Consider the following 17,323-nt stretch of genomic DNA (forward strand, 5'->3'; position numbering starts at 1 on the left):
TTTTTTAATTTTATATATTTATGATTTCAGATTTCATACAATGATATTTTCATAAATTTATAAGATCATTTTACAGTATAAAATAAGTTTAAATAAACAAAATTGCCGTGCATCGTATATTTAACAGGCATGTCATATCAATCAACTAAGAGTGTCTCCGGTGGCGCCCCTCCCACTAGGACCTCCACTAGCCCTTCCCACAAAATCTGCCTGCCACATCACTAGCCCTTCCCACTACACTAGGACTTCCCACTAGCCCTACCCACAATTAAATTTAATTCACAATTAAAATTAAAATTTACGGAATTAAAATTCGACACGAATACGAACGGGAAATACGAATATATCATTAAAAAAAACATACATCATTCGAAAAAAAAAATTACATAGTAGATAGAAAAAAAACAACCACATCAACGTCCACCCCTCCGCGTCCAAACCTCTTCGATGATATTTCTGAAGTCGAATATGGGCATCTCTTTGCCGCATGTCGGCAAATGCGCGCAACCGCTCAACCTCTCCATGAGGTACCCCCATGTTCACATTCGGAGTGGCCACGCCGTGGCTTGGACCGGCTCCCGTATCATCTTCGTTGGTCCACTGAGTCAGTTCGTCCCCTTCACTTTCGGCAATCATGTTGTGCAAAATGATACACGCGTACATGATGTCGCCGATGTTGGGAATATACCACTGCCGTGCCGGACCCCTCACCATCCCCCATCGACTCTGGAGCACACCAAATGCGCGCTTAACATCCTTGCGCGCTGCCTCTTGCCAGCTTGCAAAGTAGGACTTCTTTGGCCGATCGCATGCTTGATCGTCTTCACAAAGACGGACCAGTTTGGGTATATCCCATCCGCCAAATAGTATCTCATATTGTGCTGGTTGTCGTTGGCGATGAAATTGATGGCGGGACCAACGCCATTGCACTGATCGTTGAACAGGGGCGACGACTGGAGGACGTTGAGGTCGTTGTTCGACCCGGCGACTCCAAAATAAGCATGTCATATACACAGCCGGTAGTCAGCTACCGCTTCAAGGATCATCGTGGGATGCTTGGCTTTGAAGCCGGAAGTGTGTATCCCCTTCCAGGCGACGGGGTAGTTCCTCCACTTTCAATGCATACAATCGATGCTGCCCAACATCCCAGGGAATTCGTGCACCGACCCATGCATATTAATCAGCAGCTGGCAGTCTTCAGGGCTCGGACGCCGAAGTAGCGATCCCCGAATATCGCTATGACGCCCGCGCAAAAATTAAGTAGACACTCAACGGCTGAAGTCTCGCCAATGTGGAGGTACTCGTCGAACATGTCGGTCGGGTCTCCGTACGCCAGTTGCCTGATTGCGGCAGTGCACTTCTATATTGCCGTGTGTCCGGGTTTGCAAGCCGCATCCTCCCTGATCCTGAAAAACTCGTATCTTCTCTTTAAAGCACCCACGATATGCATAAATAGAGGACGATGCATCCTAAAACATCGCCGGAATAAGGCATCTGAAAAACGGAGCAAAGTAATCCTCATACAACCGAATATGTGCAGCAATATGGTCCCGGAGTACATGCCGTCGGCGATGAATCGGCCGAGGTACCGCCGCCGCCGCCGCCTGCTACCTCTGCCGGAGCAATTGATCAATCGCCTCTTGCACAGCGAGATCCAATTCATCATCACTAACACCATCACTATCACTAGCGTCTCCGCCACTACCACCCGCACAACTACTCGCCATTATATATACTTGAAAAAAGAGGTTAGAAAGAAAAAGATGTCAACATAAGTGGTGTGAATGAAATGAAGTTGGAGGAGCCCTATTTATAGAGTTTATAAAATAAAAATAAAAATTTCTCGGACGTCCGACCTTCGCCACTGTGGTGGACGTCCGGTCGGACGTGGGGGCGAGGGGCGAGCCCATCCGACGGGCACTCGGGACGGGCGTGGGCGGACGTCCCGCACACAATGGCGGACGTCCGGTCGGACGTCGGCGACGTCCTACCGCGACGTCCGCCGGTGGAGACACTCTAAGAAATTCTGTCTTGTAAAAGAGAGGACTAAAAATCAAGGGAATAAATCATTTTACCACGTTTTCGTATCATATTGAAACAGAAAAACAAGTAGATCGAGTTTGAAGGAGACGTGCATGATGAAAAAAATGTTTCTCCAACCTCATCTCTTCTCTTAATTATACTTATAAGTTATAAAAAACTATATTATTCATTTCAACGCCACCTTTTTAAAAAGTTTTTTGTTATGATATGGAGGCAACGAATAATATAATTGCTAAAAGTGTGTTCAGTAGTTCAACCACAATCACCTGTTTTTGGGTATGCTTTTCTGGAAAGGTCTCATGAGGGACAGCATATATCAATGAAACTCTAATTTTTTTGATTATATCTATATTTTTTTATTATCATTATTTTTAAAATTTTATTTTACTTGATGATTATGCTTTTAACAATTGAAAAGAGAACTCCATTACTATTTAGCATGGGCCTTTTTGGAAATATGATCTTACTTGAATGTCAGTCTCACTCTCACTGTTGTTTTTAATAACTCATATAATTATGTTTAATTAGCATTATACATGGATAATAGACATTGAAATACATAAATATATCGTGGCATGATATGTGATCAAATACTAACTACTTTATAGTATTAACTAATAACTAATATCAATTTTGTATGTTGAAAATATCAACACAAAGACATAAATTTATCAATATTCTTGTGATGATAAACTTATGTCTGTGTTGATATTAAAAATTTACATGTTGTATTGATATAATTATGTCTTTGTGTTGATAATTTTAATGCACAACATTGAAAGTTATTAGTTATTACTGTAAATTAGTTAGCACACTAACACAACCCTATGTGGCATCACACATTGTCTTCCGTATAGTACTATATCTTTAAATATGTGTATTATGATTTATGAGTCGTATAGATTTTGCTATTGCATAGTCTAAATGTCTAATACTCCATTGATAGTAGTTATACGTTATTACCCTCAGAATAAGTTGTTTAAAGTGGAGATCCTAATATATTTTTGAGCCGTTAGTAGCTAGCAGTGGCGAAGCCAGAATATTAATGTTGGGGGGCTCGATTTACTATGCATAGTTGTGAGGTATTTTTGATTTCGTTGTCGCCAAAAACTGATGCAACCTAAGTAAGGACTACGAGAAAGATGGATAATATGTGCAAAATAATTATTTCACTTTTCCATCTATTCATAATTGCATAATACTATTTCGCTAAATTTTTGTCTTTGTCATATTACTTCATGATGAAATTCAGCTTAAATGATAAATAAACAAATTAAAAATCTATATTATAGGAGATATATTGGATAACTTAAAAAAAAATCTAATAATATTATAAGATCAATTACATGTGTATGGAACTGAATTTAAGGATAAAGATATTGCTACAAGAAAATAAGGAATATAAAGAAAATATGTATATATTTTCATATCATTCAATAATAGAAAATATTTAAATTTTGTATTCAATCCACAATAACGAAAGCATACGAGGGAAAAAAACAGAAATTAAATACGATATAGAAACAAATGATTAAGACATAAGAAAAACCAAAGTAAATAAATTAAATAATTTGAAAAAGTAAATAATTCATAATAAATTCGATCAAGAAAACAAACTAATCATTTCATATTTAGCATATGTTTTATATAATTATAAATCAAATACTGCTACTTAAAGAAAATAATGCTACTATTAATGATCCTCAAATCGTGAAATATAGTGTTATAAAAGGGCATGAGGGAGGAGAGCCAATTTTTAAAAGAAAATGTCGTTTTCCAAACGCGGCTTCAAATTCAGAGTCTACACCTTGGAAATAGTCGAAATGGTGGAAAATCAGCTCCACTTCTCCGTGAATCGGCCTACAACACAAGTAGAGAGAGAGAGAGAGAGAGAGAGAGAGAGAGAGAAGCCGAAGGGGTTGTAGTGAGAAGTGGTGACACTCGATTCTGCATGCAGTAGAGAGAAAAAAGCTAAAGGGGTTTGTTTTGCTTTGGTGATCCGGGTAATTTCCCCTAAGAACTTATTTTCCTTTTGTTTTCTTTTTTTGAGAATTTATATTTGCTCTTAGCTGATTTTGGTGTGTCCCCACAATTGTTTTATTTGAATAATTGAAAGCAAAATTCATTTTCTAATGTTGGGAGGAGTGAGAGACTGTCAGTAAGCACTAATGATATGGTTAATGGTGGCATTGACAACATTTTGCGACTCCCTTTAGGAACAACAGGTAAAATTTTTCTAAAGTCACCACCAAATACTACAATTTTTCCTCCAAAAGGTTTGCCCATACTGGACACACTACACACGCGAAGAATATCTCTAAAACTCCTATCAACGCCTTCTACGCAATGTTTATGAATCATCGGTGCTTTATCCCATATATTAAGCTTTGAAACAAAGATGGCGATACAATAGTGCTCCCGTTCGTATTACATGTATCAAGCACATAACAATCAACATCGTTTATAATAATAGGATTCTCAACTGATCCACCAACATATCCTACAAACAAAATAATATTAATAGAATATAATTAACGAAAAATTAATTCATTTATTATTTCTATTAAGTACATACAATAAAAAAAAGGATATTAATAGAATAAAGATAACGAAAAATTATTTCATAATTATTATACATAAACTATTACATAAATAAATAAATAAATATAATTAAGAATTTTTTTAAAACTTATTAAATATACCTTATGCACAATTAAATGTCCCACCACATTAAAAAAAATCATACTTATTACATATTCATAATACACAATTAAATGCCCGAACACATTAAAAAGAATTTCATTTAATTAAAAAAATATATTCAAACATAATTTTAATAACATTAAAAATGATATTACTAATTACATGAAATTATGAACAAAATACATACAACAAACTTTATAATTAACCTATAAACTAATAAATAAAAAATTAATAAAATTATAATACAAAAATAATTTTGATATTTATATATAAATATTAAACAAAAGTATTATATAATAATTATAAAGAGTAACACACAATTAGATGACCCAACACATTAAATAACATACCCAAATAGAAAAATATATAAGCCCAAAACGATTTATAAGTTAGGCCCATACATTAAAAAATGCATGCCCAATTCGTATAAGTCCAAACATAACAGATTAGTGGGGAATTAATTCATTTAATTAGACTATAGATTAATTTTAATTCACACACTTAAATTAAAACAATACTTTATACAACCTATATATGCATTTTTCTGACTAGAAGATGTCGGCGCCGATTTTGGAAACCCTAGCTACACGGTCATCTCCTCCGCCGGAAAACGGCGTCTTCTACTCTAAATCGCCGCCGATCGGACACCACTACACCTTATCGACTCCTTACCAAGACTAATCTCCAGATTTGCAACTACAATACCACCAAAACAACCCCAAACCCTACAAAATCGACACTGAAAAAAACCGACGGAAATTTCTTCGCCGCCTGCTAAACGACGCCTCCGTCGTCGGTTCAACGAAGACGACGGACAGTTGCGGTAGACCACAGCAAAAATCCTTCTCTTAAGCTACTAAATCAGATCAAAATCGGTTTCTATTACAGGTATATTTCAACCAAATTTTCCTAATCAATCAAAAACGTTGAAGATTAGGTCTATTCTGACTTTATTAATTGTTTTTTTTTTTTCAGAATCGGAGAAGGAGTGGATGACTTTCGATGATTCAAAGAATAGATCGTAAGTATTGGAAAAACAGACCACAAATATTTCGATATAGTTGTTTTAATCTACCAGATGAGATAAGTTACCTCAAACAAAGTTCATTGATTTAATATTTTTGTCAATTTCATTCTGGTATGTGTTGATAATAGACTATATTTAAGCAGATCTATAATTCTGAAAATTGAAAAAAAAGGATATCACTATTAGGTTGCAAAATTTTGCAAAATCATTCAATAAATGAGGATTTTAATGTATTTTCAGATTGTGTATAAGGCTTTTGTATATATTGCTGTGAAATGAAGATTACATAACCTTCTACTCCAAATTGAAAGTTATTGGAGATTAAATTGTTATGCATTCCTGGATTCTTAAAAAAGTACTTACATTTGTCAATTGACAGGAAAATGAAAGACGATGAAATATGCAAGAAGAAGAAGGATCAAAGGATATAGCAGCCAGTTCAGCAAGAAAATCAGAGGTATAATAATCACTTGAAGCATCAGTTGATACACCCTGATAGGAGCAACCCTTTATGATTGTAGAACTCTTCAACTTTTTCATTGCAATAGCACAAAATCTGTTTAATTTTTCCTACTTTACAGTTGAATGATATATTTAAAGAAATTGTGTTGTTAATGGGTGTTCATTTCAAAAGCAACACAGGTTCCAACATGACCATTGAGATTGCCAAAAGATAAGGGTTTATGGTTCATATTGGTCTTAAAAACACATGGATATGCAAGTTTAAAAAAAATTTTGCAGAATTTTATTCAGCAGAAACTCATCTTTCCTACTTTACAGTTGAATGATATATTTAAAGAAATTGTGTTGTTAAAAGGGGTTCATTTCAAAAGCAACACAGGTTCCAACATGCCCTTTGAGTTGCCAAAAGATAAGGGTTTATGGTCTTAAAAACACTTGGATATGCATATTTAAAAAAAAAATGCAGAATTTTATTCATATGATAGATATCTATGATCTGTTTCTGTGAATTAAAGGTAATTTTGTAATTACTTACCCTTAGAATAGTAACTTAATAGGTATGACATACTTTGCTAATGTGATTTGGTGTCAATATGGGTGTATCTGTTTTTAAGCATGCATCAAATTCTGAAAAATAAGAATTTAATTTGCACGAATCATGTGCTTTTAAATGCATTCATGCAAGCTTGCAATATATATGACCATGCTTGACTGATCTTTAGAAGTTTGTTGTTTGGTCCCAAAATAGATAATATTCTTAACTATTGATTAAAATAATAAACAGCAATTGATATTTTAAAAGAGAATATACTATAATCTGAATTTTATCAACACCTCTGTAATTTGTATGTTCAAATATTTTTTTAATTAACATAAAAAGTTTACTGTCATATTCTGCAGTGTTTTCTGAGTGCAAAAAGACTAAAATTAATGTTGTGAAGCCAAGGTAACTATTAAATCACCTAATATGTATGCCACACTTTGCTAATAACTGAGTTAATGTTGTCATTTTGGTGTCAATATGGCTCTTTGTAGAAAGCATAAGCAAATTCTGAAAACAAATATTTTACTTTGCATGATTCATGTGTTGTCAATATGACGGTTTGTAGAAAGCATAAGCAAATTCTGAAAACAAATAATTTACTTTGCCTGATTCATGTGATTTTGAATACAATGATGCTTGCTTGGAATATCTATGAGCCTATATTTGTGAACCAATTTTCTCGCATGCATTCTTTGGAAGAGAAGTTTGAATTTTGGTGCCCTATAAACAAAAAATTAGAAAATAGAAACATATATATTATATTAAACTTTCTATATTTCATGTATTCTGTTTTGGTAAACGTACCAGCATATCATGAAATACTACTTCCAAGTGCTATCATTGTTGTCTCTAGAATTGTATTCATAAACACGGATGCAACAACCCTTGATGGTGGTGTTGTAACTTTAGGTAGAAGATTGTCCTTCAACTAATGAATGTTGTCATTGTTTGAGATACAATGCTTTCTGCTATTGAAAAGAAATATTCAAAAATCAGTGACTAATTTAAAGAATGTATGCAGTATTTAAACTAACAGCCTATTTTGTGCAGGAAATGATCCCAATAGATTGCAAATAGAAGTGGCAAAAAAGGCAAATCATTGAACACAAATTCTAAAATGTGGTCAGTGCCTTTTTATGAGAATCAACAGATCACTTAAATTGAATAAGACTGTGTATTAAGTTCAGAAACAGGAACAAATAATTTCATTCATTAGTTGCAGGAACTTCGTGATCCAGAATATGAATGAGAGATGGCACTCAAGATTTCACAGATGAAGTGCATCACAACAATGACAAATACAGGTTAGAAAACTACCTTCATTGTGTTGTGCTGTGCTAAGTAGTTATGGAAACTTATAAAAACATAAGTAACATTCAGACATAATATGAAACTATAAAAGAAAAAAATAGTGATAAAGCAGAAATGGCAAACTGAATGAAATACATTAAGAATAAAGACTGCAGATTCATAGAAGAATACATAAATAATAAATGAGCAGTGCTTTAAGTGAGAATAGATAAGAAAAAGAAAGATTCTGAACTATTTCTAATGATGATTCTGCTGAATGATTTTGGTGGAGAGAGTTTAGTGAGAGTGAATGAAGGAGTGAGTGGAAGGGGTATTTATAGTGCTCACCTCTTAAGCATGCTTGTTGGAAAATTGTGCATGTTCCCAAAAAAAATATAATCATGAGAGACCTTCCACATAACAACTATTTTCTATTTATAAAAAATAGTACCTAATAATAATATTCCAGACTTCAAATACTTTAAAACCTTGCATGCCAAATATTGATACAAAGTCTTTTACACTTATATTCATATTAATATTAATATGAATTACTATTAATACGAATATAAGTTAAATATTACAGATTCATGTCTCATACATTAATATTAATATCAATACGAATATGAATATAAGTTAAATATTACAGATTCATGTCTCATAAATTTGGCCTATTTAATTTCATAAGTCATCAATATGTTAAGGTCATTTAAGGCCCAATGCATTTCAGCAACTATTAACTTCACTTGTATTATATATAGGCGACTTGTTGAGTTAAAAAAAAAAACCAACCCTAAAAATATAATAGCCGGCTCTCACTCTCAACTCTTCAGAAAAAGGAAAGAGAAGGAAAAGAAAAGCGGCCTCTCTCTTTTCACTCTACAATCATTATAGAGAGAAGATAACATTGCAAGCATGGGCGGCTACAATACCTACTCTACTGCATCAAGACAAAGGTATGTAATTCTTTCTTTTCAAGCTATGTCCTATATCTATATTTGACAACATAGTCATATCTAACTTACATGAGCATAATGTTGATGAGGTATTAGAGATTATAAGAGTCAGATTTCAAATACAATTACTAATCTTTGCAAATATTAATTTTAGAATGCGTTGCAAATCCTATCATTTATTTATTTAATAGGATGTATTATGTCTCCAATTTCTTTACACAAACGAATTCAATGCTTAGTTTTTAAAATATATATACTACTCCCTTGATAGGTTTTTCATTTAGTATGGTATCTGTTCATTTACAACAGATTTAAAAATTTATATTCTTTCGTACTCTCTTTGTCGCTCTCTCTCTCTCTCTCTCTTATTTTTCATGTTCTAAAATTTTAATTTCATTCTCTCTTTCTTTCTCTTTTTTTTCATGTTCTAAAATTGTGACTATATTCCCACTCTGGATTTCTCAGATGCTGCTTTAATAATTCTAAATATAGGTTTAAAATATGAATACTAACATATTACTACTATTTAGCTTTGTTCAAGGATAAATTGCATTGGAAATAGATAATTGCTATTGCTTTACATGAGACATTTTTGTACATTTAATAGTTTGTCACCCGGGCTCCTCACAAACCCTTAAAATAATATTATATTTACTTAATTAATTTATTTATTTTATTTGATTATTTTATTTCTTTGTTAGAGGCAGCAGCCCCTGCTGTGCATATGATTCATATCCTTGTCACCCTGCCTGTGTATGTCTCATGGTTCATGTTCTAAAATTATGATTTTATTGAAAAAGTAAACAGTTTTTAATATGATAAATTTCTTGAAATTGGTGTCCTTTATTATTTTATCAATATTAATCTATATTTTAATAAATTTAATTGAGTCAATGTTAAAATATATTATTTGATAGGAGATCAATGCTAATATCAATAGATTTAGTGGAAGATTAATTCTTATGATACGTTACATTATATTACTATATACTTTTAAAATATTAATGATACGTTATCCATTTCAGTAAACAACATAAAAACAATATTAATGTAATAGGTTTAGGAAAAGTGAAAAGGTTAGATATTTGTACTATAAATATATGGTATTTGGTAACTAAAATTTCACTCTTCACCAATTTCTCTTTTATAGAAGATTCAAAGTTGATGCCTTTATTCTTAGCATAGGTAGAAACTTTACTCCATGCCATAATTCTTTGCCTTGATCAACCTTAATCTTCTTCAAAAGAAATGAACTCTCTAAATTATCTGAAAGACAAGCAAATATGCCAACGGCAGTTAGATTCATGCTCATATTGGAGTACATGTGAGAAGCCAAAGAAAGCAAGAATCAGAAAATTTGTAAGTAATTAGATTGATAGTTGAAGCTGAAATAAAAGGAGTACCACTTTCTTGCAGAAATTTTCTAACTTTTGGGGAGATCTCAATATCATGTACTTCATTACATTCTAGAAACAACACAAGTAAAAGCATGGACAACAAACAAAATACTTTACGGAGAATGGAGAGATCAAGCATTTTTAATCACGGTCACAACTTAGCATTAAATAAAAAAGGAAACTTAATTCATGTAGACTTAAATTCAGATAACATTATCATCATGTAGCCCAAATATGAAGATCTTTATGATTGAAGAAGGTCAAAACTATAGAAAAAACCAATCTTACAAGTAATATAGGTTCAAATATGTTTTCATCAAATATGAAAACAATAAGGACAAAAAGCAAAAGTAAACTCGAATGCATGGAATACGCATTTGCTTTGGACCCTTTAAACAGTGGCATTGCGCATCAAATTACATTCTTTTGGAATCAAATCCAAATACACTAGGCCGAATTTAAAACAATAACACATAAAAGTATAGAAGAAGATGATATCTCACCAAAGGGAGTCCAGAATCAAATAGAAAATCATCTCACCAACAGAATAAATAAATAAAAAAAGATCCAATCTTTCAATTGACTACAAATTCACGGAAATCTTAAAAGCAACTAAAAGATTGACAATGAGGATCATCCATTTTCCCGCGATCTGGAGTTTCACCAATCCCATAATAGATTGTGAGATCAAACCAGCCATTGCTCAAATTACTCACCACACAACAGAAAAAAGATACGATAGCTTAAAATTAAGCAAAATAGAATGTCAAAAAGATACCAAACAGGAGGAAAAGATCAACATAAATTCATTCTATCCAACTTACTTCAAATCTCTACGTTGTCTAATCCAGTCACCAATATCATAAATTATAAGCATTCCCTTACCAAAATAGGATTGAGGAAAAAAGGAAATATCTAGGACTCACCAAATTGTTGTGAAGAATTGGAAGAAAGAGAGGGAAGTAAGTGGAGATTTATATTTAGGAGTGCTTCCGATTTGTATAGCATATGACAATGCAACCAACTGTAACCTTTGTAATCCAGATATTATTATTATAATAATACTTTATAATTTATAATAGCGTTTTTAAGTTTCCTTTCCGAATATTCTACTTTGCGTGATACTAAAGTCGGCTTATACGTTTAACGTTTTTTATCACAACAACCGAAATTAGGATGGAAGAGCGTTGCTCTGTCAATAGCCCCCCACGACAGATTCTGAGCTTCTCCAAGATCCGGACGGCCAACGTCTCCTTCTCCGACGCCGATCACCACTCCGAGACCGAATTTAGCGTCTCCGGCGAGCACGACCCCAAACTTTCTGAGGTTTATGGATTCGTCGGATCCATCACTACTTTTGTTTTTACAGGTCCAATTCATCTGCTCCTTTCGAATAATCACCCACTCTATTTATGTGAATAGTATTGTTACGTTGATTGTGCATTTTTCTCAATTTTTGCTTATCGTTCTAATTTATCTTTGAATTATGTGAATACGCCGGATTAATTCGTGATTAATTTTTAGGGGTTATGAAAACCTGTGGAATTGTATATTACTGTATGATGTATATTGTCACTAGAGTTTTAATATGCTGGACATTATTGAAGCATATTTAAGGATAAAGCGTCATTGGATCGATTATATATTTTCTTGATTGTTTGTGGCGGTACACGTGTAGATGGATTATATGGGACTGTGATTGAAGATGCAAAGATGATATGATAAGTATTAGTGTCTAGTTTCTCATGTTTGTTGGAGCTTGCAGAATCTTGAAGATTAGATAATTAGAATAGCAGCTAACAAGTTCCTTTTACTCGCGCAACCGTCATATTCATCGTGTGGGCGTATGTTCCTGACCATTGGTTGCATTCTATTGGGATCTATTACTATCCAAGCAGGTTCGTGTTTTCATATGATTTACTCCTTGTATTATATTACTCCTTGGATAGTAATAGATCCCAATAGAATGCAACCAATGGTCAGGAACATACGCCCACACGATGAATATGACTGTTGCGCGAGTAAAAGGAACCCGTTAGCTGCTATTCTAGTTATCTAATCTTCAAGATTCTGCAAGCTCCAACAAACATGAGAAACTACACACGAATACTTATCATATCATCTTTGCATCTTCAATCACAGTCCCATATAATCCATCTACACATGTGTACCGCCACAAACAATCAAGAAAATATATAATCGATCCAATGGCGCTTTATACTTAAATATGCTTCAATAATGTCCAGCATATTAAAACTCTAGTGGCAATATACATCATACAGTAATATACAATTCCACAGGTTTTCACAACCCCTAAAAATTAATCACGAACAAATCCGCCGTATTCACATAATTCAAAGATAAATTAGAACGATAAGCAAAAATTGAGAAAAATGCACTATTAACGTAACAATACTATTCACATAAATAGAGTGGGTGATTATTCGAAAGGAGAAGATGAATTGGACCTGTAAAAACAACAGTAGTGATGGATCCGACGAATCCACAAACCTCAGAGAGTTTGGGGCCGTGCTCGCCGGAGACGCTTAATTCGGTCTGGGAGCGGTGATCGGCGTCGGAGAAGGAGACGTTGGCCGCCCGGGTCTTGGAGAAGCTCAGAATCTGTCATGGGCTATTGACAGAGCAACGCTCTTCCATCCTAATTTCAGTTGTTGTGATAAAAACGTTAAACGTATAAGCCGACTTTAGTATCACGCAAAGTAGAATATTCAGAAAGGAAACTTAAAAACGCTATTATAAATTATAAAGTATTATTATAATAATGATATCTGGATTACAAAGGTCACAGTTGGTTGCATTGCCATATGCTATACAAATCGGAAGCACTCCTAAATATAAATCTCCACTTACTTCCCTCTCTTTATTCCAATTATTCACAACAATTTGGTGAGTCATAGATCTTTCTTTTTCTCCTCGATCCTATTTTGGTAAGGAACTGCGTTTAATTTATGATATTAGTGACTGGATTAGACAACGTAGAGATTTGAAGTAAGTTGGATATAACGAATTTATGTTGATCTTTTCCTCCTGTTTGGTATCTTTTTGACATTCTATTTTGCTTAATTTTGAGCTATCGTATCATTTTTCTGTTGTGTGGTGAGTAATTTGAGCAATGGCTGGTTTGATCTCACAATCTGTTATGCGATTGGTGAAACTCCAGATCGCGGGAAAATGGATGATCCTCATTGTCTATTTTTTTAGTTGCTTTTAAGATTTTCGTGAATTTGTAGTCAATTGAAAGATTGGATCTTTTTTTATTTATTTATTCTGTTTGTGAGATGATTTTCTATTTGATTCTGGACTCCCTATGGTGAGATATCATCTTCTTCCATATTTTTATGTGTTATTGTTTTAAATTCGGCCTTTTCTATGTGGATTTGATTCCGAAAGAATGTAATTTGATGCGCAATGCCACTGTTTAAAGGATCCAAACCAAATGCATATTTCATGCATTCGAGTTTACTTTTGCTTTTTGTCCTTATTATTTTCATATTTGATGAAAACATATTTGAACCTATATTACTTGTAAGATTGGTTTTTTCTGTAGTTTTGACCTTCTTCAATCATACAGATCTTCATATTTGGGCTACATGCTGATAATGTTATCTGAATTTAAGCCTACATGAATTAAGTTTCCTTTTGTGTTTAATGCTAAGTTGTGACCGTGATTAAAAATGCTTGATCTCTCTATTCTCCTTAAAGCAAAAATTAGAAAATTTTTACAAGAAAGTGGTGTTGCTTTTATTTCAGCTTCAATCTATCAATCTAACTACTGACAAATTTTCTGATTCTTGCTTTCTTTGGCTTCTCTCATGTACTACAATATGAGCATGAATCTAATTGCCATTGGCATATTTGCTTGTCTTTTAGATAATTTACTAGAATTTCTGCGGCTGCTATGGGAACTGTTGTGGATGCTGCAAACAAGGTACTTTCTTTCAATCTGGTTGGTTGTCACTCTTGAGAAACCTTTCTTTTGATCTGGATACAAGACAGCTAATTAAGAAAAGCAGTTTTAATAGATATTTGGATCTTCTATCTTGCAAGAAACTCACACATTACTTGTTCAGGAAGCAAATGGAAGAGCACCAATCAACAAGGTCACCGTTGTGTTTGTTTTGGGTGAGTTAGTACTTTTCTTTCCAAAATTTTCTTTGCATTATTTGTCTTGCTCCCACTTGTAGTTTCAGTGAGATCTATATAGATGCTATTTCTCTTTAAACTCGAGCAGGTGGCCCAGGCAGTGGTAAGGGCACGCAGTGTGCAAACATCGTCGAACATTTTGGTTTTACTCACCTGAGTGCAGGTGATCTTCTCCAAGCAGAGATTAAATTTGGTTCTGAGAATGGGTAAAGCTTTTTTTTTCTAGCTCAAACACTATTTATTATGTGGGTTGGCAGAAGAAAATGTGTTTTTACTGAAGAAGAGTTGCTTTGTCTTTCCTAATTGCTCTTTTACTCATCTTGACATTGCATGGAGTCCTTAGGTTTCTGGTACTGTTTAACGATGGACCTGAATCTAATATTTGAACCTATATTACTTGTAAGACTGGTTTTTTCTATAGCTTTGAACTTCTTCAATCATAAAGATCTTCATATTTGGGCTACATGCTGATAATGTTATCTGAATTTAAGCCTACATGAATTAAGTTTCCTTTTGTGTTTAATGCTAAGTTGTGACCTTGATTAGAAATGCTTGATCTCTCCATTCTCCGTAATTTTGTTTGTTGTCCATGCTTTTACTTGTTTTGTTTCCAGAATGTAATGAAGTACATGATGTTGAGATCTCCCAAAAATTAGAAAATTTCTTCAAGAAAGTGGTGCTGCTTTTATTTCAGCTTCTATCTATCAATCTAACTACTTACAAATTTTCTGATTCTTGCTTTCTTTGGCTTCTCTCATGTACTCCAATATGAGCATGAATCTAACTGCCATTGGCATATTTGCTTGTCTTTCAGATAATTTAGAGAGTTCATTTCTTTTGAAGAAGATTAAGGTTGATCAAGGCAAAGAATTATGGCATGGAGTAAAGTTTCTACCTATGCTAAGAATAAAGGCATCAACTTTGAATCTTCTATAAAAAAGAAATTGGCTAAGAGTGAAATTTTAGTTACCAAATACCATATATTTATAGTACAAGTAACTAAACTTTTCACTTTTCCTAAATGTATTACATTAATATTGCTTTTATGTTGCTTACTGAAATGGATAACGCTTCATTAATATTTTAAAAGTATATAGTAATATAATGTAACGTATCATAAGAATTAATCTTCCACTAAATCTATTGATATTAGCATTGATCTCCTATCAAATAATATATTTTAACATTGACTCAATTAAATTTATTAAAATATAGATTAATATTGATACAATAATAAAGGACACCAATTTCAAGAAATTTATCATATTAAAAATTGTTTACTTTTTCAATAAAATTATAATTTTAGAACATGAACCATAAGACATACACAGGCAGGGTGATAAGGATATGGATCCTCTGCTGTGCTGAAATGCATAGCAGGGGCTGCTGCCTCTAACAAATAAATAAAATAATCAAATAAAATAAATAAATAAATTAAATAAATATAATATTATTTTAAGGGTTTGTGAGGAGCTCGAGTGACAAACTATTAAATGTACAAAAATGTCTCCTGTAAAGCAATAGCAATTATCTATTTTCAATGCAATTTATCCTTGAACAAAATTAAATAGTAGTAATATGTTAGTATTCATATTTTAAACCTATATTTAGAATTATCAAAGCAGCATCTGAGAAATCCAGAGTGAGAATATAGTCACAATTTTAGAACATGAAAGAAAAGAGAAAGAAAGAGAGAATGAAATTAAAATTTTAGAACATGAAAAATAAGAGAGAGAGAGAAAGCGACGGAGAGAGTAGTAAAGAATATAAATTTTTAAATCTGTTGTAAATGAACAGATACCATACTAACTGAAAAACCTATCAAGGGAGTAGTATATATATTTTAAAAACTAAGCATTGAATTCGTTTGTGTAAAGAAATTGGAGACATAATACATCCTATTAAATAAATAGATGATAGGATTTGCAAAGCATTCTAGAATTAATATTTGCAAAGATTAATAATTGTATTTGAAATCTGACTCTTATAATCTCTAATACCTCATCAACATTATGCTCATGTAAGTTAGATATGACTATGTTGTCAAATATAGATATATGACATAGCTTGAAAAGAAAGAATTACATACCTTTGTCTTGATGCAGTAGAGTAGGTATTGTAGCCGCCCATGCTTGCAATGTTATCTTCTCTCTATAATGATTGTACAATGAAGAGAGAGAGGCCGTTTTTCTTTTCCTTCTCTTTCCTTTTTCTGAAGAGTTGAGAGTGAGAGGCGGCTATTATATTTTCAGGGTTGTTTTTTTTTTTTAACTCAAAAGTCACTTATATATAATACAAGTGAAATTAATAGTTGCTGAAATGAATTGGGCCTTAAATGACCTTAAAATATTGATGATTTATGAAATTAAATAGGCCAAATTTATGAGACATGAATCTGTAATATTTAACTTATATTCATATTCGTATTGATATTATTATTAATGTATGAGACATGAATCTGTAATATTTAACTTATATTCGAATTAATATTAATATTAATATGAATATAAGTGTAAAAGACTTTGTATCAATATTTGGCATGCAAGTTGTTAAAGGTTTAGGATTTAGTGTTTTTTTTTTCCCTCAAACACCGTCACGGTGGGGGTTAGGCAGACCCCCAACCTGTCCATATTAAAAACTCAAACGTATCGTACATTGACCAAGCCCAAAAGTGACTTGGCCATCAACAAGGTAATACATATGAAGACCTAATACTAAACTACTGGGATATCCCCAC

At 33.0% G+C, this 17,323-nt stretch overlaps 1 protein-coding gene across 11 annotated transcripts; it reads left to right on the forward strand.

Moving 5' to 3' along the window:
• The first annotated feature begins 5,279 nt into the window (after positions 1-5,279).
• Positions 5,280-15,665, forward strand: LOC125224275 (uncharacterized). 11 transcript variants are annotated; one of them, XR_016129598.1, is made up of 11 exons: positions 5,280-5,634; positions 5,722-5,767; positions 6,153-6,230; positions 7,830-7,901; positions 7,996-8,083; positions 8,903-9,025; positions 9,727-10,384; positions 14,314-14,371; positions 14,514-14,565; positions 14,675-14,792; positions 15,401-15,665. XR_016129598.1 is itself a non-coding variant. In XM_089057810.1 (10 exons), exons 5-9 carry the CDS (start codon positions 8,032-8,034, stop codon positions 14,741-14,743), a joined length of 354 nt encoding a protein of 117 aa, XP_088913936.1. In that variant the 5' UTR covers positions 5,284-5,634; positions 5,722-5,767; positions 6,153-6,230; positions 7,830-7,901; positions 7,996-8,031; the 3' UTR covers positions 14,744-14,792; positions 15,401-15,665. The 11 variants fall into 11 exon arrangements, 3 of the variants coding, with proteins under 3 accessions (XP_088913936.1, XP_088913937.1, XP_088913938.1); XR_016129604.1 differs by lacking the exon at positions 9,727-10,384 and adding an exon at positions 13,132-13,329 and having other exon boundaries at positions 5,282-5,634; XR_016129592.1 differs by lacking the exon at positions 9,727-10,384 and having other exon boundaries at positions 5,283-5,634; positions 8,831-9,025.
• The last annotated feature ends 1,658 nt before the right edge of the window (positions 15,666-17,323 follow it).

The sequence above is a fragment of the Salvia hispanica genome, chromosome 1 (genome assembly GCF_029641045.1).
Source record: "Salvia hispanica isolate PSC_SH4W2 chromosome 1, Shi_PSC_v1, whole genome shotgun sequence".
Classification (NCBI taxonomy): domain Eukaryota; kingdom Viridiplantae; phylum Streptophyta; class Magnoliopsida; order Lamiales; family Lamiaceae; genus Salvia; species Salvia hispanica.